At 54.9% G+C, this 26,027-nt stretch overlaps 1 protein-coding gene and 1 non-coding gene across 2 annotated transcripts; both read left to right on the forward strand.

Annotated features, from left to right (window-relative positions):
• The first annotated feature begins 665 nt into the window (after positions 1–665).
• On the forward strand, positions 666–9,150 carry RPL3 (ribosomal protein L3). The gene is made up of 10 exons (XM_074578635.1): positions 666–787; positions 2,112–2,304; positions 2,911–3,079; positions 3,993–4,128; positions 5,366–5,552; positions 5,996–6,156; positions 6,445–6,546; positions 7,049–7,144; positions 8,185–8,304; positions 9,041–9,150. The coding sequence occupies exons 1-10, from the start codon at positions 785–787 to the stop codon at positions 9,083–9,085; spliced, it is 1,212 nt and encodes a 403-aa protein (XP_074434736.1). The 5' UTR covers positions 666–784; the 3' UTR covers positions 9,086–9,150.
• On the forward strand, positions 5,671–5,763 carry LOC141738155 (small nucleolar RNA U83B). The gene has a single exon (XR_012585332.1). It is a non-coding gene; the product is annotated as a small nucleolar RNA U83B (small nucleolar RNA).
• Positions 9,151–26,027: the final 16,877 nt, after the last annotated feature.

Genomic DNA, 26,027 nt, shown 5'->3' on the forward strand with positions numbered 1-26,027 from the left:
AGTGGTGCCCAGGGACAGGAAAAGGGGCAACGGGCGCAAACCGGAACACAGAAAATTCCATCTGAACATGAGGAAAAACTTTATTTTGAGGGTGGCAGAGCACTGGAACAGGCTGCCCAGAGAGGGTGTGGAGTCTCTGTCTCTGGAGACATTCAAAACCCGCCTGGATGTGGTCCTGTGCAACCTGCTCTAGGTGACCCTGCTCTGGCAGGGGGGTTGGACTAGATGATCTCCAGAGGTCCCTTCCAACCCCCACCTCACCACAACCTCCTTTCAGGGAGCTGTAGAGAGCGATCAGGTCTCCCCTCAGCCTCCTTTCCTCCAGGCTGAACCACCCCAGCTCCCGCGGCCGCTCCCCACGGGACTTGCTCTCCAGACCCCTCACTAACCCCTCCATGGGGACGCTCCGCCGAGGCCGGTGCTCGCTCCCAGCCCGGCCCCAGCCCGTTATTTCCGCGGAAAGGGAAGGAAAAGCCTGTTCACGGAGAAGGACTGCGGTGGGACACACGCTTTATGATATGACGTCACACACATCTGAGCAATGGCACGGCGACGTCACGGCTTTGCACAACGGGATCTGTCGCGGGCGGGGGGGGGGGGGGGGGGTTCGCGCCGCCCCTACACCTTTCTGGTCCCGCTCCCCACCCGTAGCGCCACCGGCCTCTCGCGAGACGCCGGCGCGCGGCACGCACTCACGCAAGGCGTCACAGCGGCGGGGGCGGGGCGACTATAAAAGCCGCCCGCGCGGCGGTTTCCGGCCCTTCCGGCCCGGCGTGGGGACGACATGGTGGGTGCTGCCGGCGGTGCCGCCGCACGGGCCTGGCCGCGCCATCCCCCGGGGATCGCCGCCATCCCGCCCCCGGCCGATGCCCGGCCCCTCTCCTGCCGCCCCCAGCCCTTGCGGGGGTCCGACGCGGGGCTTATTTCGGGGCTCGGGCGAGGCGTTGCCTTGGGGAGGGCGGCCGGGCCTGCTGGGTGGCCGGGGTCTGGGCGTCCCGGAGGGCGCTTTGTCCGCGGCGGGGTTTGCCGTCCCTTTTGTCTAGATGGAGAGGCGGCTTTGCTACAGCAGCGTCTGCTGGGCCAGGCGGCCGGGGCAGGGCGCGTGTGGGGGCCGGGAGCGCGGTGGGGGTGAGGCCTGGCGGCTCTCCGCGCTCCCCCAGCGCGGTGGGGCCGTGGCGGGGGGTGCGAGCGGGCGGAGGAGTCCGTCTGACGACGCACTTCGCCCCCTTCCCTCTGCAGGGTCGCGTTTCGTCTTTGATAAGGTCACGCGTGCGCGAGGCCGGGCAGAGGTGTCAAATTTTAGTTCTGCTGGGCCCTGCCACAGGTTTGCAATCTTTGCAAAAAGTCAGTTCGGGGCCTGGTAAACTTTGTCTGCTACAGGCAGCTTGTGTCGAGTAATTTTTTTTAAAGTAAGACCTGTTTCTTAGCTATCGATTGTTAGCTCCGTGCTTATCTTTACAGTATTTTTCTTAAATTTGAGGGTGAGATTAGGTGGGTAATTCTTTGGGCTGAGGGTTTGGATAGAACCCAGCCTTACGTGGCTCTCGGGTTGCGGAGGGAGGCTGCAGGGCTGGTAGTTAAAGAGAACGGCTTAGGAAAAAAAAAACCCCGCATTTCCACCCAAAGTGACTGACTCAAAGGTGGATGTTGAAATACTGTTTTACTGCAGCTTTTCCAACTGAAATTGCTTGTATACTTATGTTTTTAGTGTTACTGGTTTGTTCAAACATTTCCAAGTTATCTGCATCTATTTTCTAGGCTTCTGGGGTGCATTGAAATTCTGGTGGCGTGCTGTGGCCAAACTACAGCTTATGTGGTTCCCTTACTAGAGTGGGATTTGGTGATGTCTTAAAATAAGCTTGAAAGGGAGAGGCCATCAAGGAAATCTAGGAAGGACGTGGTTGGGGCATGAGGATTACTTTCTTGTAACATTATAATGGAATTCAGAAGCCAAATGGCTTGAGACTGAGAAGAATTTCTAGAATGCAAAATGGCCTGTACATACAGAATATTCATGCTTCAAGGCAAGAAGAGAGTTGGCCTTGGCCCTTGAGTTGGTAGAAATGGATCTCTACAGCAAACACTAAGTGTTTTATTTTCTTTCTCTCTAGTCTCACCGCAAGTTCTCAGCTCCGAGGCACGGGTCTCTGGGCTTCCTGCCCCGCAAACGCAGTAGCAGGCACAGGGGCAAGGTGAAGAGCTTTCCCAAAGATGACCCCAGCAAGCCTGTCCATCTCACTGCCTTCTTGGGGTACAAAGCTGGCATGACCCACATTGTCCGTGAAGTCGACAGGCCTGGATCCAGTATGTATTAACTTTCCTCTGAATAGAGGAGGTAGTTCTCTTTTCCTTATGAATGGCAAAAGATGACCTGTTTGTTACTAGCTCTGGACTTTAGTCCTAGCTTGACTTCACCACTTCCAAAGTCATGGAGTGGGTGGGGTATAAAGCACCCAAACCCTTCCGCATGTTCCAGCATCAAGACTGCACATCTAGTGGTGTCTGTCTTGCTAATGGTCCTGTTTCTGAGATGCGCAGTGACCTGATGGTTTGCTTCAGCCGTACTGTAGTAGGTTACTTAGGATAACTTCTTCTCGATAGGTGGACATAAGTAAATTGCCTTTGGTGTTTTTTTCTTGATTGTTAAGTCCTGAATGTGGTTCTGTTATTCGCTACCATCCATTGTGCTTATCGGCCTTTGTCTGTGCTTCCTACTGAGCCAGCCTCAAATCTTTCAAGGCATTAATTTATAAGAGTTGGTTACTTCACCATGCATCATCTTTGCCTTTGTGAAAAGAACTTGAGTCACGTAACCTTTCACGTGAAGGATTTGTGAGTGAGAAAGAACAGACAATATTTAATAGCTCATGCTGGTGCTAATTGTTATGCTGTATTTCTGTCTTCATCCAGAGGTGAACAAGAAGGAGGTGGTCGAGGCGGTCACTATAGTGGAGACTCCTCCCATGGTCATTGTGGGCATCGTGGGGTACGTGCAGACTCCTCGCGGTCTCCGCAGCTTCAAGACCATCTTTGCTGAGCACATCAGCGATGAGTGTAAGCGTCGCTTCTACAAGAACTGGTAAGACAGGAGGGCTTTTGCTTGTTGCCTTAATCTCGTGCCATGGATAATTTTTTCCTGCTGGGTTGCAGATTATGCTGGTACAGCTTTCTGAAGAGGCTTTTCAGCAGTTTCACTGCTTTTTCAGCAGTGTTTAGCCTTGATGAAACAGCCTAATAATGGGATAGGCTGTAGGGATGGCTCTGGGAGGGTGACAGCATAATGTTACTTGGCATACTTCTTGGCATAGGGGAGGCACTGTTAGGCTTTGCCTGGGATCTCCTTAACGGGCTACATGTGATGATACTTCGACGGGCGGACATAAGGAAATCGCCTCTGGCGCTTGTTGTTGAGTGTCGAGTCCTGACTGTAGCCCAGTTTTCTCAGGAAAGGGGAAGACAAGTGTTCCTTCTGATTACTGTTCCAGGCACTGTTGTTGTGATTCAGAGTATGTGCATTTGCCCAAGTGTGGCTCCAGCGTGTCTAGAGCTTACAGCCTGTTTATGAACTTTGCAGGCTGAGAAGACGTCAGAGTAGAGCAATAACGATCTCAAGGGTGTTACAGTAACGACCTTACTGTTGGGCATAGCTTGGGCTTGCAAGGGGGGAAATTACGGTATTCTGAAGCAGATAGCAGTTGACAATTGCTTTAAAGATCTGGTTTTTTCTGTTATTGTTCGACATCTCTCTACAGTCTTTTGTCTTCTGTAACATGAATATTAATGTACTTTGGAATTCATGGCAGCTCCGCTCAGCTCTGGCAACTTTGCCTTTGTCTGATGAGCTCCAGGCTCCGCTTGCCAGTGGAAAAGAGTCCTTAGAAGCTGGCAATGAGCCGAAACCAGCTGAGGTGGCAGCTCCTTCCGCTCATCCCCACTTCGCAGGGGATTGATGAAGGGCTTAGCCAAACCTTGTCTCTGCTCTGCTCCTGAAGGCACAAGTCCAAGAAGAAGGCCTTCACCAAATATTGCAAGAAATGGCAAGACGAGGAAGGCAAAAAGCAGTTGGAGAAAGATTTCAATAGCATGAAGAAATACTGCCAGGTTATTAGAGTCATGGCTCACACTCAGGTAAGTGTCTGCAGGACTGAGGTGTGCAGTAGAAACAACTAAAAGAGCAAACAAAGCTTGATCCATCACTTCAGGGAGATTTCTGCCCTCCCCTGCGCCCTCATGCTATCAGTTAAGCATGATGCAAATACTAGTACTCTTCATTCTGTACAAAACCTGTGCTCACAAGATGCTTCAGGAGCCAAGGTGGCAACCGCTGGCCATCTTCTGAAGCAGTGTTCAAAAGACTGCACCATAATGGGAACTTCTTGGACTCAGTCCTGTAGACTTAGCACCATGTAGACCTGGGCTCTCTTAATTAGCAGGCCGAACATCTAACTCTGGGGTTTATGTGTTCAGCGTCATTTCAGGCTGTGTTCTATAGGGACGCAAACACTCAGAGGCCTTTGGTGGCTTCTGTGGCTCAGCTGGAGGAGGTGTACCGCTGAGTGGTGCAGTGGTGTCTCCCTTAACCATCAATGCCCTGCTAGACTCTTTTGGGAGATGCAGTTAAATCTTTGTAAGTGCAATAAGGTGTCTAGTTATGACGTTACTTACTTTACTAGAATTAATTTCCCATACTAGACAGCAAAGGTAGTGCTGCAGTAGCTGTTCATACTCGTATCAGCCCCTCTGAGCTAAATGCGGTAGAAGTAACTGTAAATGTGGCCTTACCCAAAGTGTCCTTCAGTGTGGCAGGCTTTGTCATAGAATGGTTTGGGTTGGAAGTGGCCTTTAGAGAATCATCTAGTCCACCCCACTGCCATGAGCAGGAACATCTCCCACTAGACCATGTTGCTCAAAGGCCCTTCCAGCCTGGCCTTAAACACTTCCAGGGATGGGGATCCACAGCTTCTCTGGGCAATCTGTGCCAGCATCTCACCACCTTCATCAGAGAAGAAATTCTTATGTCTAATCTGCATCTAACCTCTTTCAGTTTAAAACTGTTGCCCCTTGTTACTTCCTGTCCTTCCTGGATGGAGTTTGGCTAGAGGCTTTGGGGTTAGAAACACTTGTTAATTGTGTGTTCCTGTGGGTGGCATATAACTTCCAGATATTGTGACTTGTCACTTAAACCACAAAACAGCCTTTCCCCTTATTGTAGGGCCTTTTACTTCAGTATGTTGATGTTGTATCTCTTGGAAAAGGATACGGTTAGTTAGAAAAACAGATTAGGCCAGGACTGGAACAATATTGGGCTAGCTAATAATGTCCATCTTGGAAGAGCAGGAGCTAAATTTCATCCTTTGTTTCCTAGATGCGTTTGCTTCCCCTGAGACAGAAGAAGTCTCACCTGATGGAGATCCAGGTGAATGGTGGCACTGTTGCTGAGAAAGTGGATTGGGCCCGGGAGAAGCTGGAACAGCAGGTGCCTGTGTCAACTGTCTTTGGCCAGGATGAGATGATAGATGTCATTGGAGTCACCAAGGGCAAGGGATATAAAGGTAAATGCATGGAAGTTCTCCTTTTTGTGATTAGGATACAGATTTTAATAAAATCCTAGCCTTGAGCTTTCACAAGTGTGCGGGGTAAGAGTTGAGGAGGTAGATCCATACTGCTGTTACTGTTCAATGATGAGACCATGGAATAAGCGCTGGGCACAGCGCCTGACATCCATGAGGAGTCATTCCATGCTGCCTTCCTTCTGAGAACACAACCTGGGGACAGCTGGGAAGGGAGTGTGGGTGGTTGGGTAGCATGGTGATGTGGTTTTCCACATCATTTCTTGGATTTACACCTGGGAATGTGGTTAATTCTTGGGATGCTGGGCCTGGGCTTCCCTTTGGTTGCATGGGGACAGCAGCTTGTAAGGTGGCTTAAACTCTAGTTGAACAGTTTGGTGACACCTCAGCTTGACAGTAGTTAGCAACACTGTTTCTTGTTTCAGGTGTTACCAGCCGCTGGCACACCAAAAAGCTGCCCCGCAAGACTCACAGGGGTCTGCGCAAAGTGGCCTGTATTGGTGCATGGCATCCTGCTCGTGTGGCTTTCTCTGTGGCCCGGGCTGGTCAGAAGGGGTATCACCATCGGACTGAGATCAATAAGAAGGTTTGTGTCTCTTGTGGGAGGAAATGGGAGCTGGCCACGGTCACTCACTGTGTGACAGTGAATAGAGTGGAGAGTTTTGCTTTGGATGTTTTGCTCTGTTTGAATGTTATCTTGGGGGCGGTAACCATAGCCCATTGTGTTGGATAACTGTAAAATTTTTGTATGGTCACATGTTTTCAGAGTGCATCAGACACTTTTCTCCGACCTTATGTTGAATTGTTTGTGTTTTGGCTGATGACGGGCCCTTTCTCCTGCCTTTCCCTAAGTAGAAATTCTTGACGTTTTTAGATCTACAAGATCGGCCAGGGTTACCAAATCAAGGATGGAAAGCTGATCAAAAACAATGCCTCAACTGATTACGACTTGTCTGACAAGAGCATTAACCCTCTGGTGAGTTGTTGCAGCTCTGTGGAGAGAATCTGCTTGTGAGCTGCAATCTTAAGAGGCAAATGCGCTTTGTACGAGTTGCAAAATTACTGAATGAAGAGCTCTCGAGATAAAACCTGGCTGCTGTGGGAGGTGGTGTTGCTTAGTCATTCTCAGTATTGACTTGTGCAGCTTGCTAATTGCATTTGATATGTGGCAATAGTATAGAGAGATGTTACAAACCTAGAAATGATAGTTGTAAATAAGGAATAACTTATCAGGGAGAGCAGCTTTGCCTATTTTGTCAGCCTTTTCTTGTTGCTGCTGTTCTTAGCAAAAGTCTTTCAGCAGCAAGTAAATCGCTGTGTCGAGAAACTTGATCAGCAAAAGGTAATACTGGAAATGAGATTTTGATGAATGTGGGAGTGGTGGAGACCCAGAAGTGCTGCGAGAACACCAAGCTGTAGGCAGGTGTGATTGATGGTCCTGCTTTATACAGAGCACTAACTGTTCTCTCCTTGCTCAGGGAGGCTTTGTCCACTATGGTGAGGTGACCAATGACTTCATCATGCTGAAAGGCTGTGTTGTTGGGACCAAGAAGAGGGTCCTAACCCTGCGCAAGGTGAGTAGTACAGCCTGCTGTCAAATGGGCTGGAACGGCTTAATTTAGCTGCACTGCCTCTGGTACAGGTGGTGTCTGGGGATTCCTGTAGCCAGCTAGAAAGAAAAGCCTAGAAGACTGTTCTTGGACACATGGACGCAAACCCACCTTCTGTTACTGACCTTGGGAGTGGAATTACAGAATCATCTAGGTTGTAAGGGACCTTTAAGATCATTGAGTCCAACCCTCAACCTAACACTGCCAGAACCACCACTAAACCATGTCCCTCAGCACTACATCTTCCCGTCTTTTTAAATATCTCCAGGGATGGCGATTCAACCACTTCCCTGGGCAGCCTCTTCCAATGCTTAATAATCCTTTTGGTGAAGAAATTTTTCCTCATACCCATCCTAAACGTCCCCTGGTGTAACTTGAGGCCGTTTCCTCTTGTCCTGTCACCTGTTACTTGGGAGAAGAGACTGACCCCCACCTCACCACAACCTCCTTTCAGGTAGTTGTAGAGAGCGATAAGGTCTCCCCTCAGCCTCCTTCAGACTAAACAACCCCAGTTCCTTCAGCTGCTCCTTGTAAGATTTGTACTGTAGACCCCTCACCAGCTTCCTTGCCCCTCTCTGGACATGCTCCAGCACCTCAATGTCTGTCTTGTAGGGAGGGGCCCAAAACTGAACACAGTATTCAAGGTGCGGCCTCACCGGTGCTGAGTACAGGGGGATGATCCCTTCCCTAGCATGAGGTCCTTTCCCCATTTAATTCAGTGCAGGGCTGTTGGGTGTGCTTTAAGGTTGAGAGTTCTCATGGATCCGAAAGACACTGCCGGGCAGACTTGGGCTTGCCTGCTGGTGTGACTTGACCAGTTCTTCAGCCTTGAAGGCCAAAGGTGCAGGCTGGCTTGTTGGCAAGTGCTCCCTGTGCACATAGTGGCAGCTGAAGTGTGAGGTCAGAGTGACTTAGGTGTTAGCCATGGGGGTGATAAGAAGTAGCCAGCCTACTGGCAGGCTGAAAGGGTGCTGCTGCATACTAACCTGCTCTCTGTCCTGTAGTCCCTGCTTGTACAGACCAAGCGCCGGGCCCTGGAGAAGATTGACTTGAAGTTCATTGACACAACCTCCAAATTTGGTCATGGCCGCTTCCAGACAGCTGAAGAGAAGAAGGCTTTCATGGTAAGGACACTTACTAAAGCTGGCAGCTTTGTGTTGCATACCTCTGTATTGTCTTTCAGCTAATGGCAGTTGGCAGCTTGACCTTTGGGCTGCCACAGAGCCAAAATTTCCATGAAACAAGTATATAGCTTCAGTCGAGAGGGTTTGTCCTGCCAACCTCATCATCACCGCAGGAGGGACTGGGGTCTCGCTTCCCCTGTGACAGCGCTTGGTGCCTGAGGGGTGTTGCCATGTTTGGGCACAAGCCCTTTGGTGACGGAACAAGCGCTGATCAGGACCTGGCACCCATGGGGAGTGGTTCTGTACTCACTTCTTCTCCGAGCAGCTCTGGACAATGGCACTCTCAGCGGGCTGTGGGTGGCATTCTTAATTTGTCACTTGATGGAGAAAGCAGGTCGGGGAGTCCTGGGTGTGAGGTCCTTGCCGAGTCAGGGAGCGGTTTGGCTGCTCGGGGGCGGCACAGGAGCTTCCCCACGAGGTGGCACCAGTGCTTCTTTGTTCCTGCTGAAGCCATTGGTGGGGTGCAGCATGGCTGCACCGCGTTCAGCTTTCCCTGAAAACTGTAGCTGTGGGGATGGGGCTTGGGATTTCCAATGGCCTGCAACATTGAGGGCTTTTTTTTTTTTTGTTGTTGTTGTTCCTTAATTTCTTTGCAGCAATTACAGCATTGTAATTGGGATGTGATGTGGTGCAGACTGCTGTTTACATAGTTTCTTTTCATGTCTTTTTTTTTCAGGGACCACTCAAGAAAGATCGTATTGCAAAAGAGGAGACAGCTTAATGTGTGGAACGGTCTTGTGCCCTGCGTGCTCTCAGACCAAAAAATAAATATTTTAAAGAAATTAACTTTGCCTCTTGGTTTATACGTAGCTGTGTCAAGTCCAGTACTCTCACTGCAGGCCCTGTGTGTAGGATCAACCAAACAAAAAAAAGCAAGTAATGCTCAAATTCACGAGCATCCAACTCAGCAGGGCTCCAGAAGCTGCTATTGCTGGTTTTGGAGTGCAAAGATTTTGGGGCAGAGCAAGGCTCCTGTCGGGTTGTGGGAAACAGTAAAGCAGCAGGAGCCCTAAACGTCTTTGCTGTTACTGAGGTATTATTCCACGTGTTAATGCTCTGCTGGGTGGCTAGAGAGCTCCTTTGAATCGAACTGGTTTTGAAATAAATGAAACTGCTTCAGATTGTTGAAACATTACTAAATTTTATGTAGGTGGCTGTTGCCGTGGAAACCCTGCAGTTTCCCTATGACGGAGGGGATGTGACCTGCACACTGTTGGCAAATGCAGCTTGTTGCTGTTCTCGAGAGCAGCAGGAGGCAGCAGGTAAGGTGACAGGTTCCTACCTCACAGCAGCTGGGTATTCCTGAATCCAAAGGCTCTGCCTGGTGACAGGAGACTGCTCCCCCTGGGAGGGAAGGAGGGTGACTCCTGCATCCCACCCTCCCAAGGGAGGAGGGAGATCCATGAGTGCCGCTGGTGTTGGGTTACTGCATGGCTCAAAATACTCCCTCTGCTCCTGGCGAGACGGCTTGGCCGGCGTTCCCAGCCCGGTCGGTCTCCTGGTGAAGGGCAGAGGAGTCGGAGCGCCTGCGTGTGGGACCGGCTCCGTGCACAGCACTGGTCCCGATGGAAGCCTTGCACTTTGGGGAGCTGAGGCCTTATACCAAGAAAGGCAGCGGCGGCCCTGGGCGCTTGTCTGCCTCCAGCCGCAATAGTGAGATCACTCGCGCCTGGGGCCGTAGCCTGGCTGAAGGCTCGTGTAAATTTAGATAATTGCGCTGGCGTAGCCTTCACTGACCATAATTGGAGACACGGTGGCGATGGAGGCAATAACCCTCCAGATCTACGCACCGACGTGACGCGCTGCTCTGAGACGGACCCAGTTTGATGCTATTTGCTCTTAACTGAAACAGAGAAAGGTGGATGTGGAGAATATTGCCTGTGGTGATGCGTAAGATCCTTCGAAGAGTTAAAAGGTGGCAAGGAGGAGGAAAAAACATTTACCTTGTTTCCCTAGAAACCAGACTCGATGACTGCACAAGCTGGCTGGCTCCCTGTCAGCCTCATTTAACACATGAACCTGCTGGCTGATTCCAGCCAAGTGTAACAAGAGAGGTCTCACCCACTAATTTTGTTTTCTTTACGCCCCCCCGCCAAGTCTCAAATCAGCAGGCAGGTAGAGAAGAGCCTTAAATTAGTCTTCCTCTGATACAGGAAAGTGGAATTTCCAACCTCTGTCCATCTTGCGGCTGCGGTTTTGCGAGCAGCTCTGAAGAACGAGGTTTTCCTGCCTGTTAGAAACCCTTAGGTGGTCTTTTCGCTTGGCGGTGAGGTGGCTGTTTTAAAGCATGGAGGTGCTGGCTGGGCTACCAAGCGCATGGCTCTCGGCCAGCCCTGTCTGCTACTGCAGCTTTGATCAAACCAGTCAGGTGCATCCAAGGGAATTGGGATTATCAGGATAAACTGGGATGTGTTGGGGATGACCGTCCGTGGCAAGCTATGCAAGGCCTTGATGAAAAATCTGTAAAAACACCTCATTTTACCAAATCACACCTTGTGGCAGGAGCTCTGGTGGAGGCTGGGGAGCTGGTGAAGGTATTTGGAAATGGCAATGGCAGCTGAGGGAGCTTTTAGTCAAATTAGCACCTAATTAGAAGGAAGCAGTCCTGAAGAAATGCTGTCATTGTTGAAGATGCTCGCCACATGTCTAACAGGAGGAGCTGCTTTGGCTTGAGACCCAGAGCCAGACTTGGGTTTATTTCTTCTTGAAGTGATGATTGCTGACAAAGCACTGGATGGTGGGGGGAAAAAAAAAAAACCCGCAAAAGCCTTTTTTAATCCTTTATCCATCCTGGGGACAAGAGGGTGCCTGGTGTCAGGAGATGGCGCTCCTCCCTCTGTAGATGGTGTGCAGGACACTTGTCCCCAAGGGCTTGGCTGGTGGGGCTGGCCTGGAGAAAAACCCTTGTAGCCAAGGTCAGGTCACCTGGGCCTACGTGGTCCCTTTTGGCCCCTCCAAGGGCTATCTGAAGCCCTTGATGCCGCCCGGGCACTTTGGGAGGTCCCTGCAAAGCCGTGCTGGTGGGCGGCAAAGCCAAGGGGACACGGGCCTGGCTTTGGCAAAGCTTCCCACTGCCAACGCCTGGGTCTGCCGGGCAGCCCTTGTCCCTCCCCAGCCTTCCTGATCCTGCAGCCCTCTGCTATGGGGACAGTCCCCAGAGCAACAGGCAGCAATCAGTGCAGGTCACACATCGGTCTAGAAGCTCCCAAGACACCAGAAACTGGTTTTAGTGAGGGTTATGATTTATTTTTTTTTTTAATCCACCTTCTCTTAACATAGAGCTTTTCCTGTACAGCAGAGTCATCTCCCCGCAGCTTCCCTGCGCCAAAATGGCCAACGATCTCCCCATCAGAAAAGATCCCGTGCCCCGGCAGTGCTGGGACCAGCCCGTGAGCCGCAGGGCGGACAGGCGCAGCCCTGACCCTGCTGAAATAGCACCGAGCACCGTGGGAACCTGCCCCGTCCCAGCTGGTGCCGGGAGAGCCACGGCTGGGAAGCGGGGCCGGGTTTCACCCCAGGCACCCGGTGCTCCCCAGCTGCCAGCGGTGCTGGGGCTGGGACCTGGCATTCCCAGGGGAAAGAGGGGGTGGGGGGGCTGCTTTTTCAGCCTTCCCGGGGCACATCTGGCTCTGGTGCAGCCTTTTTCCCTTGCTGGAGATGAAACGAGATGCAGCTGCGACGCTGGAGCGGAGACATTAGAAGCATACGAGGACACCCGCGGGGGGAAAAATAAAAAAATAAATTAAAAAAAAAAAAAAAAAAGCGGGTTCAAGTCGGAGGTCTTGGCTCCTGCAATCGGCTTCACAAGTGGCCCAGCTGACACCCCTGCCTCCCTGCCCCCCAGCCCCCGCCTTTGATCCCAGTGACAGGCGGGGAGCTTCAAGTATGCTGGATGGGGGAGAGGGGCTGCCGAAGGAGCCCCGGGGGGAGCCGCAGCCGGGTTCACACGCTGAATGGCGGCTTTTCTGCCGGAGCAGCTCCATTGGGCTTTTTTCTGAGCCCGGCGTGTGTTTGATTTGCAGCATCCCCCCTGCCCCTGGCCCGAGGACTGCTGTCGTACCTGACAACTCTCTGGCTTCTCACCAACCCTTAGAAGTGCCTGTGGGACCCGGGGGGGGGATGGATGTTGGGGGGAGGTGGGTCCCCGTGGAGGTCAGGACCTCCCTGCGCGGGGCGAGGGGGTGGTGGGCAGCCCTGCTCTGGGACAGCAGCCCCGTGGGCGTCCCGAGCTCCCCGTGCCCAGCCAAAAGCCGAAGCTGTCCCATCCCCGTGGCCACCATGGTGTCAGTTGGGTGCCAGTGGTCCCAGTGCAGCGCTGGTCCCCGGCCAGGCACGGGGCTTACAGGAGCCCACGTGAGTTTTGGGAAGTCTTCTCATCCTTGGGGGGGGGAGTGAGAAGACTTCCCCCGCGGCGCTGGGGAATCACGTGTTTTTGCGGCGGCCGCTGGGCACAGTGGGAAAAGACTAAATTTATCTCCTCCCAACTTCCACAAAATGTGGTGCGGGGCTGTCCTTTCCTGGAGGGGACAGCTGCTGTGCCGGCATCCCCGGGACTCCCAGGTGCCACTCGAGAGGCAGCGCCAGAGTGCCCCCCCACACCCCCTCATTCCCAAAGCATCCCGGAGGCGGGCAGCAGTTTTGGTAGCACGTGTGGCACCAAATTCAAACTCAAGGATTGAAGCGGATCCAGCCCGGTGCCCTAAGGGACATGGGGACACCTCTCAGAGGCCATCACTAGGCTTAGGCATCATTTCACGCCCACCCACCACATCACAGGGCTTTTTAAAGATATATTTTTTTAACTTCTTCGTTGCCACCAGCGGCGGTAGAGACTGAATTAAGCCAAGAAGGGCTGTTCCCGCTGTGCACGGCTGCGTGCATGGCCGGTGGCACGGGCTCCCCCCGCGCGCATCCTCCCGCGCAGACAAATCCTCCCCCCAGCTTTGTGGCCAGAGCCGTCTGCCGTGCGCTCTGCTCCTATCTCCCACCGTGTCCGAGGGCTGGATGGAAACCAAAGCTCATTTTTCCCCTTGGGAATCAGCCAGCAACCGGGGCCCCGGTGGGCCGGGTCGGCGAGGAGCTGTTGATGGCGGGAGGTATTTATAATCTTTGTTTGGTTCCAGCAAGGCTGGATGTCCACTCCCGCTTCCCTCCATACAATAAGATCAAACAGCTCCGGGACATTTCCTCGCTCCTCGCAGATGAAATCCCCGCATCTGCCGCCCCGCTCCGCCCTGCCCCGGGCTGCAGCTTCTTCCTTCACTCGAAGACTTGAGGGGGTCGCTGCTGCTGTTTCTTCTACCTCAAAATGAGGGATTTGCTCATTTTTCCCGCTCTCCTCCATTTTCAGAGCTTGTGGGTGAGGGGTGCAGGGGGACCGGGACTGCAGCACCTTTTCCACCTTGGCTTCATTCCCTGTCCCACTTCTGAGGGACCTTCAGTGAGGACCTGTGTGGGGTCTGATAGCCCCGGTGCAGGGAGTGCAGGCTGTGCCCATGGATGTCACTGCGGATGGGGACGAGAAAGCAGGAGTACGCTTACTCCTGCCAAGTGGATGATGCCCAGCAGGAGTTTATTTCTCTGTCCCGCACCTCCTTCCTCTTCCTTGGTGCCCGGCCTGGGTGACAAGCAGGGATAAGGGGAGGGTGAGGTCCCAGGAGCACGGCATGGTTGTGCTGGGTGGGTTGTGGTGATGCAGAGGAGGGGGGTGACATCCTTGCTGTAGGCACCTGCTGCTGCTGACCCCATCCCAGCCACAGGCCCCCTTGCCGTGCTGCTGTGATGGGTGTCTGTGCAGACCCTTTCCCCAAAGGCCATTTTGCCCCGGGGATCCCTCCTGGGGGCTCGCCACTGGGAGACCACCCCCACCGCTGCTGGGGATGCAGGAGGGACAGCGTGCAGCAGCCCTGCAGAGGTGACACTAAGCACCAGCAAAGGCCGACTGTCTCCCAGTCTCTGCTTGGGGCAGAGTGGGAGCATCCCCCTGGCACCCGGCCACGGCAAGCAAAGGGGGCAGTGGGCAAATGCCAGCCAAGCTTCACCCTCCTCCCCGCGGAGAGGAGCTTCCCTCTGGGGCAGGAGCAGACCCTGGGGATGCTGGTGTGTTAGTGGGAGCTGTGGCTGGCCACATCCCAAGCCGGGCTGTGCTGTCCTCTCCATCTCCCGGCAGGTTCCCATTCACCTGTCCCAGCAAGCGCCTTCCCCAGGTGTCCCCGGTGCCGGGGGGCTGCTGGCGCAGAGGAGGGCCCGGCTGCGGGCAGGGGCTGCGGCTGCTTTTCATGTCGTTCCCGCCGGCCTGGATCACGCTCGTTCTTTCAGCAGGTCCCTGTGATCTCGGGGGTAATTACGGGTGTCAGGTTCGGGGCAGCCAAGAGGGGATTTTGGAGCGGGGGGAGGTGGCAGGGAGCAGCGGGGGGACGGCAAGGGGCCGGGAAAGGATGGAGCGGGGTGAGTGCTAGCGGGATTTCGGTACCATTTCCCCTGGGTCCTGCCCTGCTCCGTGTCCAGGTGCCGCGGCAGCCCTTCGCCCCACGCAGTTGGGTGCCGTCTCCCTGTCTCAGGGTCCATAGTTTCCCCCTCGCAACCATACGCAGCGCCTGTGGAGACCAGGATGCATCCAGCTCCTTGTGCACAGCCTGGCCCCCTCCTTTGCTGTGCACGGGCAGGTCCCACCCGGCACCGGCCAGGGCTGGGGAAGGAGTGTGAGGATACGAAAGCTGCAGCCCCAAGGTGGTTCCCTTCCCTTGGCGACATGGCGTCTTTCCTCCTCCATCGCATGCTGCTTTGCGTCTTGCGCCCCAGAGCGAGCCGGACCTTCACGGCATCTCCTTCTGGAGCACACCAAGGTGGCAGGCTGTGCATGGAGGATCAAAATGGACACATCCCCCCCATTCCGAGCCTTCAGCATCCCTTCTTCAACCTAAGCCTTACTCCCAAGGGGAAAACCTAGGTAAGCCCACCCCCCTCCATGCCTCCCTCCTCCTCCTCCTCCTCCTCGCCCCAGGGCTCTGTGCTGGGTCTCCCCGGGGTGGGGGCATGGGATGGGTGCCAGGGCCTCAGCTGCTGGAGGAAATGGGGGAGACGGCGGCCGGGCTGGCACCCAGGTGCGAACCCGCGCAGGTAGCAGGGCCGTGACTCAGCCGTCCGAGAGAAAGCACGGCGGTGCCCCAGCCGCCGGCACGGCCTCAGCTGGGAGGGCTCCAGCAGGGAAACCAGACAAGCCACCGGCCTCGCCACTCACCAGCGTTTTGCTCCAGCGGCCGTGCTCGGCCGCCCTGGGGCCGTTGGGTTGCAGGAGCACTGAGCTTCCAATTTTAGCCCATTTTGATTCCACGGGGCAAAGATCCTCTTTCTCTCAGAGGATCCCCTGAGAGAGGTGTGTACCCCAAAGCTTCTCCTCCCCTCCAGCCAGCCTAATGTCAGAGTCCAACAGGGTCCAACCATGGAGAGGAGAGACCCCCTTCTCCTTGTAGGTAACCTTCCCTCTTCCTCTCCTTTCTCTGCAAAGAGTTAAATCTCTTTCTTCAATTCAGCACTTTTCCCCTCCCTCCTGCCCCCGGGATAATGGTTAACCAAGCCCATTGCTAATTAAATATCGATGACCTCAGGCGGGTTTTGTTATCGTCTGGAAACACCTGATGCATGTGTCACCAGCAGGAGTTTTTCTTGTCTCAAGTACACCGGCAACCCTTGAACTTGTGTTGGCTTTTCCCTTCCCACCCCGCGGGCACTGGGGCCGACAGTTGAGGCTTCGTTGACTGTCGAGCATCTCATGTGGGCTCGTCACCGCCGCTCCTAATTGCAGAGGACAACCGCGGTGGGAAGTAAGGGTCTGTTCCTCCTCTCCTTTCCCAAAACGTGTCTATCGCTGCCCACCATCCACTGCCAAGCAGGCTCAGCTTGAACTTGGTGGACCTTCCTATTCTGGGCTGAACCTGTGTTTTCCCATCCCATGCGAATGGGGATGCCCTCGCTGGGAGCTCAGCTCTCCAAAATATCTCCTGGACTTTCCCAGGGGAGAAGCCAAGCCCTGCAAGGAGAGGGACACCCTGTCCCCTCTTCCCCTGTCCCCCAAGGCAAACCTAGGGCGACACCACTGGGCTCAGCAGGCTGGAGCTGAAACCCTTAAGGGCTGTGATGCAGAATGGGAACGACATTTATAAAGATATATATATATCTTTATTATAAAATAAAAAAAAACAGCAAGAAAAGGAAGGCTGGGAGGGAACTGGAGATGTTCTGTGAGGGGTTTATGGGAGACAAGATGGACGTTTACAGGGGCAGAGCCATATCCTAGATGGGCTTGGGACAACTACCCCCCGCCCCAAGCCGGGTATGTGGAAGCGGAGGGGACTCCTTGGGAATTGTACAGCAGCTGGGGTTTCCTGCCGTCTCTGCCAGCCCTGTGAAAAGCCTCTGAGTCTGCTGGTCAAGGAGGTCTCTCAGCCCTTTAGAAATTCTTGGGGCTGGTTTTCTTCACGGCAAAGAGCAGAGGTTTCGCTGACATCATTTTCACACTCCATGGTATAAATAGCCAACGTGAAAAACAAAGGAAAACTCCCCATGAAGCCCATGTAAGGCAGAGCTGCAGTTGCACCATTTATTTATTCGCTCACCGTAGCTATTTCCTGCCTCTGTTGGTCAGAGACCTCCTGTGTTGGCCAAAAGTCAACTTTTCCTCCCTCGTCGGGAATTTACGGATCAGCAGCACTGCTGGTAACCGGTGGATCACAACACCCTGGCCCTGGCAGGACAGACTCATGCCTACGGTTGGCCTTGGTCCCACCAGTTGCTCCAAGGTTCTGTGCATCTTGTGGGCATCTACAGGGTAGGACAGTGGTCACCTCCCCTTGGAGCAGCAAGGTCAGGGATAAGGCTAGAGGGGTCAGTAAGGCTGGAGACACCGTCCTGCTCTGGCTTTGCTCTGCCAGGCTGGTGTTTGCTGAGCGCTGCAGCCGGCAGGACTTCTATGAGCTCCTCCATCCCCAGGACATCTCTTGCACTGCACCACCTCCAAGACACGCGCAGCCCCAGTGGGAAGCAGATGCCCTGTTAAAGTGGGGCCTGGCAGTGTGGTTTCCAGGGGGGGATGTCACTCGGGTGACTTTTGCTGCCTAAAGACAGCTTTTTCTGCCCCCTTCCACCCCCCCAAGCTGCAGGTCGCTGCTGTGTGAGGCGAAGGCAGCCCTTGGTTAGGGCTGAGCGAGCACCTGCGAGGGGGAGGGCGGCAGAGACTCCCTCGCCTGCATGGACCCAGCTTGTTCAACAAGCCGGTGCGAGGCTGCAGACATGTCTTCTTCAGGCTCCAGCTGCGTTTCTGCTCTGCAGCTCCTTCCCGGCGTTTGTTGCTGCCTCCAGACCTGCCAGTGGATTGGTCCGTGCATGCGCTTCCTACCTCGCTTCAGGCAACGTCAGCTGGGCTCGCTCAGGCCCCTTCTGCCCCTTCCTCAGCGGCACTGGCCAGCTTTGCACGAAGCGAAGCGGGCGATGCTTCCCCCCATGGCTCCACCGGCGTGCTGGGAGGGTGGCAGCTCCTTGGCAGGGAGCGGTGGCGAGCAGCCAGGGATGGGACCTCCTCCAGAAGCACAGCTAGATCCAAGAGAGGATTTTGGGCCACGGGCGAGGGTTCCCTGAATTTCAGATCTCCCTCTGGGATGCTAGGCAATCCCAGGTCTCCCTCGGGCATGCCCAGGGTGGATGGATGGACACTCAGGGCCCGGGCCACTGCTGCACAGGAGCATGTCTGCAGGCATTATATCCCTTGGTCCTGCCTGCAAGCCACAGCTGCCTTCACCTCTGCTCATGGATGAAGCCGGATTGCAATTGCCCTTGGCTGCTCCCTGAAAACACTCTGTCCCCTGGGAGATGGAGCTGGGTTGGCAAGGGAGAGCATGGCGTGGTCCCTGCTGCTCTGCTCACCACCAGCGGGGACAGGAGCTGTGGTGGGGACGGTCAGAGCTGCTCTGCCTGGCCACCATGGCCAAGGTGTGGGGATGGACAGACCTGCCGGTGGACAGCGGGTCACCCAGGATTTCCCCTTTCTGGCTGCTCATTCCCCTGCCTGAAATCCCCCCCCCGCACCAGTGGCCCCAGGGGACAGGGCAGAGGGGGTGCCAAAGGTTGGCATGAGCCGGCCGGGGGCCCTGCTCGGTCTGGCTCCTGGGAGGGTCCCGTCCAGCGGACTGTCTCCTTGGTCATTGTTATCAGAGTAATTCTCCAGCAGCTAGAATCCTGTTTTTGTGCCGGTGTTGCCTGGCTCTACGGGAGTGAGGGGGGAGAGAGAAACACAGGAAACAGCAGCGACGGAAGCAGAATCATCTCCTGGAGGGAGCGAAGAGCCGCTGACGCCACCGAGGGGAACAAAGACGGAGATTCAGAAGGGCTTATGCACGGGCTTGCACTGGAGACAGCCCGGACAAGTTGTCTCAGTCCCAGCTTACGGCACAGCTCCTGCCCCTCCGGCACGTTGTGCCTCCGTCTCCCCCAGCCCGAGCCCCCCGCGCTGAGCTCTGAGGTGCAAGGAGTGCTGGGGGAGCCCAAGGTGGGGAGAGGAGGCAGCCGCAAGCCAGCACTGATGTTTTTGGCATGGAGGAGCCCTGGGGAGAGCAACCCAGGGAGACGTCCTCTATCCCGGCCCTGGCTGCTGGAGCTTCAGCTGGCGTGGCGGAGCGAGGGCAGCCGTGGGAATAGAGCAGCGTCCAGTGGTGGCGTGGGCGCCAGCCTTGCCGCTGTCTCAAAGCTCTCCCCCCACCACCCTGAAATGTCGGGGGGGGAGGCTGTCCCCGTGCCCTGCGCTCACAACAGACCCTCTGTCCCACAGGCACAAATGGAAACTTTGAGTAAAAAGGCCAGGGGGCCTGGCCGCCGGTCTCACCCAGGGCCGGGAGGAGCGTGCAAGTCTCTGCCTTGCAAGAGTCATGACCTGCCACTGTCCATGTCCCCATCCATGGCACCTTTCAGGTCCCGAGGAAGCTCCTGTGCACTTCCTCTCCTGAAGGTGTGGGTCAGCACTCCCAAGGGCTCTTCCTTGGCCCCAACCCCTCATCCTCGGAAAAGACCAGCCTCAATGGGACATCTGCCTGCACAGGTCTGGGGCAGGAAATCTGCTCTCCTGATGTGGGACAAAGCCCCAGGCCTCCCAGCCCATGGCCCTCTAGGACGCAGGTGTCCCAGCCAGGCTGGGCTTGGGGAGCTTGCTAAGCCCTGGCCTTGTGTAGCAGTAGAGAGCAATGACAGTGGTCACAGCCTTCTCCTTGACACACTTGTGTCAAGGAAATTCCCCCCATCCCATCCCTGTATTCCTAATTCCAAGAAAAGGCCGCGTACCACAGCTGCCTGCAATGAAGACCCTCCTTTTCTGTGTTACAGGGGGCAGCACTCACATCTTGGACCCTGAGAGCCTGTGGCTGAGGAGCAAGAGCCCATCCCAGCCCCACCAGATGTAGATCCCCTTGGACCATAACCTCATCCCCACGGCACGTGTACTGCCTGCTCCAGAGCCAGCGGGGAGGATCTCCCATCAGCGATGCCGTGATGCTCAGCGCTGCTGCTGTGGGGCACCACTCATGCCTGGGAGAGCACCGGGGACTGTGGAGCCGTGCTGGGTGGCACTGCTGGCGGGAAGCTCACAGCACCCCTACCCTGATGCCTGCAGCAAAGACAGAGTGGCCAGGATGCTGCTGCTGGCAGGAGTGCTGCGATTCCCAGGGTCTGCCTTCGCGAGCAGTGTTTGTGGCTGGAACACAAGCGCCAAAATGTCATCGGCCCCTTATCTGCAACATATCCGGGTCCTTTTGGTACCCACTCAGCCTCCAAAAATAGCCCCAGCAGAGGGAAAGAATACATCCTTAAAATAGCACCGCCACTCGGGCTCGCCAGCGCTGGAGCAGACACCTGGTCAAGTGCCCATCGCGGCTTTGCAGGGAGATTTTGGGTCTATTCTCCTGTGCTTTCCCAGCCCAGAATAGCAGCCGCGACCTCCCCGCACTGGGAGGAAGGCAGGTGCTTTGCAACCTCTGCCCAAAGCAGTGCCGGCTGCCGCCTGGCTGCTCCGGGCCACCCTGGACCACCACCGGTGGGTGATTGTCCTCTGTGGGTCGCAGGCAGGACTCCTCTGCCCAACCTGCCCACGGCAGGGCAGGGAGGTGTGAAGCCACAGAGCAGAGCGGGGGCCAGGTGAGTCACCCCGAGGGATGCAACCAGCGATGCGGGAGGAGCGGTCCAGCCGGCTGCCTCTCCTGAAAAGGAGAGCTGCCGAGGAGGAGGAAGCCGGGAGGAAGGAAGGCCTTGTTTGTCTGTTCCCAGAGCGGCGCAGGAACTGCTATATGAGGAATTACCTGACCTCACTTACATCTCCGGATGCTCTTCACCCCCCCTTTCCCTGTTCAAGCTTCCCCCCAACTCCTGCGGCCCTGCTCTTTGCCGTGCTGCAGCCTCTCCTCTGAGCTACCCTGGCACCAGCAGCTGGTTTCCGCCAGGCTGTGAGTCCTTTTCCACCTTCTTATGCTCCAAATTTATCTGCACCTGCTTTTCCTCCTGGATGGACCACGTTCACTCCCCGTGTGTGGATTCAGGAGCCCGGCTCTGCCAGGCAGGGAAAGCCACGGTGCATGGGGTGGTTCGTGGGCTTCCAATTATGGGGAGGATGCTGCAGGCATGGGGTGGCTTGTGGGATGCTCTGTGGGACCCTGCTTGGAAATTGGAGGCTCAGGAAGAAGGAAATCAGGGCTCTGCATCTATCACCAACGCATGTTGGCCTTTCGCAGCACATCCAGACCCTACAGATGTCAATTTGCTCCCTGTTCAGCCCCTGCCTCATGCAGTGTCGCACAGCCGGCCTTGTCGGCATCCATGAAGGATGAGTGGATAAGACCGTGACGCAAAGGTTTCATGCTCTTTGTAGACTATTGCTTCCTCTCTTGCCCGGCCCTTTAGAAGATCTGGGCAAAGATGTTTATGCAGAATACAAAAGGCTTAAGGATGTGTGTTGGATACTGAGGGATGGAGCCCGGCATGAGATAAATGCTGAGCTGGAAGCAGGATCCAGCACTGCTGATCTTCGTATTGAACAGCATTTCCTGGGGCAGGTGGTGGAGGGGATAAGGCTGCCAAGGACAGGAGGGCTGGGAATCATGAAGCTAAGATGCTCCCAGGGACTAGGATACAGCCAGGGGCTGGTGTGTCTTGGAGACAGGGATGGAGCCACATTCTGCTGCAGGACAGACCTGGGGGCTGTCACCGGTGTCCAGGAGCAGGGCTGGGAAGGGAAATGTGGAAGGGCACGCAGAGGAAGGGGAGATCGGCAATGACGTGTGCTGAATGGAGCAGGGATGTTTTCAGGATCAAGGAAGGCTTCTCTTTCAGGCACTGTGCTGTCAAGGGAACAGATGCTCAGAGTACCTCCAGGGCCAGAGGTGGCCCCAAAAGAAAGCTTGAGGGATAGAGGGCAATGGAAATAGATTGCTGAGGTACACCAGGGAGAGGTGAGAAGGTAGGGAGTGGCAAACCCTTTCCACCTTGTGTAAAGCTTTGTTTTCCTCCAGGGAGGACCTGTTCAACTGGAGACTCTCCGGTTCTCTGCAACCTCACAGCACCCCATCGACCCATGGTTAAATTAGGGGCTGAGACCCTTCCAGGCTGGGGCAGGAGGAGGAAGGGGGTATATAAAATAAGTCAAAGCAGTAAACACAGCACTCTCAAGGAGGCTCATTTCAAGATTGGGAAGGATCTTCTGAAGTAACAGGTTATTTCTAGACTTAGGAAATGAACCAAATAGTCCACTGGCCTAGAAGGGACCATGGGGAGGTCTCATATCTCCAAATTCAACAAGCCATTGAACAAGCTGAGGTCACCGCTCATTGCAGGGGACAGGAACTCAGGGAGAGGAAGAGGGGACCGGATGCTGAGCCAAAATACCTTAAGAAGTGATGTTAAGGATATCCCCTCTCCTCCAGAGCCAAGAGGTGACGGTACCTCCCCGGGGCTTCATGGAGAACGGTGGTGAGGGGGTCGCTTGCAGCAGGTGTTCCCAGGAGGGGTTGCCCCACATCTCTTCCCACCTCCTCTGCTTCTCCTAGCCTTCCTCCGCTAGTAGCGTTTGTTCCCCCCCGCCCCCGTTTTCCATTTTGAAACGAGAACCGGTGATTGAAACCTTCCAAGCCCACGCAAACAGGATACACGTGGGTCAGGACCAAGCAGGGAGTGGTGTAGTGGCAGGGGGGTGAGATTACTGACCCAGGAGAGGCCATGGGGACGATGCGATGGGCTTTGGGAAGTCTGGAAGAGCAAACAGTCTGGTGTTGCTGGTGGCAGGAGAAGCAAGAGGCCAGCCTGAACATCACACCAGGCTTTTCTCCTCTTTGAGGGACTTTACAAACACATTATCCTGTCCAATCCCACTGCTGATCTGAGTGGGAGTTTGCCCTTGCTTAAGTCAGCTGTGAACCCTGGCGGTGTTTTCCCAGGGAGGTGCGAGGAAGCCCTGCCAGCACGGGGATCAGAAGTCCTGAGGGGCCATGACCACGCTCTGTGGACTGCTTCTGTCGTGTAGACAAGTCACTGCTGCAGGACTCAGGTCACCTCATGCAGGGAAGGTGGTACGGTCCCTCAGGGTCCCTCCACTCATCTGTCAGACAAATGTGCCTGTCTGAACTTTAAAATCCTCAGCAGAGGCTCGTGAACTGCCGGTGCTTATCCAAAGAGGGGGGGACGTGGTCATGAGCGGGGATGTGGCAGAACATGAGGAGAGATGCACAGCTTTCCTGGTTGCCGGGAAAGGAAGCCACCATCTGTTACCACAAAGAGGAATACCAATGGAAGAGCAATTTAATTAGATAATCTATCTAATTAAGACAGGTGACAGGCTGCAAATTTCCCTCCTGGAGAGACCTTTGGAGAGACCTCAAGGAAGGGTGCTCCTGACCTTGTCCTTTCAGCCAAGGCCAAGTGCCAGAGCAAGAATAGGGGCTGCAGGTCCCCAGAACCCTCTTCACTGCTTCCCAGTGCCTGATCCCACCAGCTGCCTTCCCATCTGCTGGTGGGGCAGATGAGACATGGCCCCGCAATGCGGCCAGCTGGCTTGCAGCTCTACAGGAGCTGGGTGCTTCAGTACCTCTAAGTGCCCTCTCCTCCACAGCACTTGGATTTCTTCTAGCCCTTTCCTCTGCCAGGATGAAGCCATGGCATTTGCAGACCAAGATGTGGATTTCAGCCCTCTGGCCAGGTGGGACACCTCTGCAGGCCTGGCTGATCATCAGCACCTGAGCATAGTGGGAACCAACAGCCAGACCATGTCCTTGGAACAAAGCACCCCTTACCTAGGACCAAGGGATCCCACAGCAACAGGCCAGGCTATGTGAAAACTTGCTTTCCCTTGCAAGTCAACATCTGCTGAAGGCCCAGCTTACTCAGGCTGCACTTAATCCTGGCGGCTGCGTCATTCTTCCCCTCTCCCCACCCCCTTTTTCCCCTGAAGAAATTTCTGAGATTTTTTTATTTTTTTTTTTTAATTGGCATTGTCCATTTGATCCCTAGTTCCTAGCCAGGCAAAACAAGGTATGCATCTTACTGGAGACAGGATAGAGGACTCTTGGAGTTAATCGTTTTCTCCATTGTCTTTCAAATGTGTGCTGAGATGTCCGTAGCTGGGGGACCCATTGTGCTGCCTTCCTGCTTGTTTTTCCAACAGTCTCCAGTGAATAAAAGCAATGCAGGGCTTGTAATACACTTTCCATGACCTCTAATCTTGCTGTACAATCTATCCCGATTGCCAGGTCGCATACAGTATTCATTAACAGCAATTCCACCACCATCTCACCTACTTCTCCAAAACCCAGCTGCAAGCTTTCCCTGGCTGGCTCCAGCTTCCCGTGTCTGGACCACCATCTCCCCTGCCCGCATCGATCCCTTCTTCTCCCTCCTCCCTTCTTTCTGCTCTCCTGAGTGTTCTCTCCTCCCGCTTTCCCCTCAGCGTTTGGTCTCTGGAGGTGTTGGCACAGGGGTCTGCTGTGGCAGGGAGGTGGCTGATGCTATTGAAGGTGTGCCTGTACCTTCAAGAGCATGCCTGCTGAGGACCATCCTACCTCCTCGTCCCACCACGAGTGCGTCGGGGCGATGCTGTGGCATCGCCCCGACGCACTCGTGGTGGGACAAGGAGGTAGTAACTCAGCTGCCAGCATCAGCAGCACAACAGGGAGACAAAGCAGTGGCTGGAGGGGACTTCGAGGCGGACAAAGCCTGTGGGTTCGCCTTCCCACCCTGGCTATGAGCTCACTCTGCCGCGCGGCTTGATGAGTTTCCCAGATGCAGAGGCACACAATGCAGCAGGGAAACCCTTGTTCTCCTGTAGTTATTCTGCATGGCTCCTCCGTGAATGTTTGCCTTCCTACCATTTTCCTGCCACGCCGGAAGCCCTCAGGTGTCCCTCAGCTAGGATGGCCACCTGGGCTTTGAGGATGAGTCACCCACGCTTCCTGTGCTCTCCTCAGCCTTCCCTTTGGCAAGGACTGGCAAACAGAAGGAATGAGTCAGAGGTTGTGATGGCTGAGGGACCAGCAGCCCATCCCCGGGCATCCCAGCGTGTGTGTCCCAGCCGCAGCACCACAGGGGACTGGGCATTGACCATTGTTGAGTGGCACAAGCTGGGGATCCCAGACAACGGAGAAATCTCCAAATCTTCTCACTGGAAACTGTGCTCAGGAGTCCCCTCCTAAAAGGACTGCAGTCTTTTCCAGCACTAAAGGGCCATTCCCAGATCCTGCTCTGGACCGAGCAAGGATCCCTCTCCTGCTCCAAGGGTTTGTGCCCAGGCCACAGATAAAACACCAGCTCCATGCTTTGGCCTTCTTGCTCCACAATCCAGCCTTTTCATCTTGTTTTTTCTCTCATTTGCTTCTTCACCCCAATGGATAGACCCTGGCCAGGATGTCTACGCCTACCTCGAAGAGTTGGCAGGTTATTCCTCTTGAACTGCCAGAGCAAATGGCCAATCTCCCTGCTGTTGGCAAGGGGGTTTAGGCAGGAAGGTGTGGAGCCGGGGCACTACCACAACCCAAATCTCCAGCCAAACTGTTCGTCAGTCACATCTGCTGAGGAGGCAACCAGCAGGCCCAGTCATGCTCTGGGATTCCCGAGCACTGTGCAGCTGAGCCTTTCTTGAGAAAACTGGCAACAGACTGAGCCTCACTGGGTCCAACTTCTTTGCACATTTTCTGTCTTCTTCACGTCTCTCAGAGAGCTCCCACTGACCCCATGACATGCTTGAACCCTGCTGTGACACATCGTTAGGATCGGTCACTAGAAGCATCACAGCCACAACAACATGGGCTGAGGGAAAGGTTTGGCAAGCAAGATTTTCTGGACTGTGTCATGTAGGGCAGGGGAAGAAAGGATTGGGCTTAGCAGTCAGAGTGATTGCCTTTGGATTTAGGAAAGGCAGCTGGAAATCAGCATCTTCTTGCAGAGGTGATTCAGGTAGTTACAGAAGAGACTCGTGGTTTGGTAGGACTGTTCCTCTGCGCGGTTCTTTACAGAGCTCTGCTCATTTCAAACTCACCACATCTGTGGAGGCAGAAGACGGACTCAGGGCCTCTGAGAATTAAGAACATGGCCTTGCTAGACAAAGCCTGCAGGAGCTTGTGCTGGGGTCCTACAGCTGGACACCTTCA

This window comes from Larus michahellis, chromosome 1 (genome assembly GCF_964199755.1).
Source record: "Larus michahellis chromosome 1, bLarMic1.1, whole genome shotgun sequence".
Lineage (NCBI taxonomy): Eukaryota > Metazoa > Chordata > Aves > Charadriiformes > Laridae > Larus > Larus michahellis.

Coding starts and splice junctions, on each gene's coding strand:
- RPL3 (XM_074578635.1), top strand. Junction 2,305..2,910: donor AGTCGACAGGCCTGGATCCA/GTATGTATTAAC, acceptor GTCTTCATCCAG/AGGTGAACAAGAAGGAGGTG. Junction 6,157..6,444: donor GGACTGAGATCAATAAGAAG/GTTTGTGTCTCT, acceptor TGACGTTTTTAG/ATCTACAAGATCGGCCAGGG.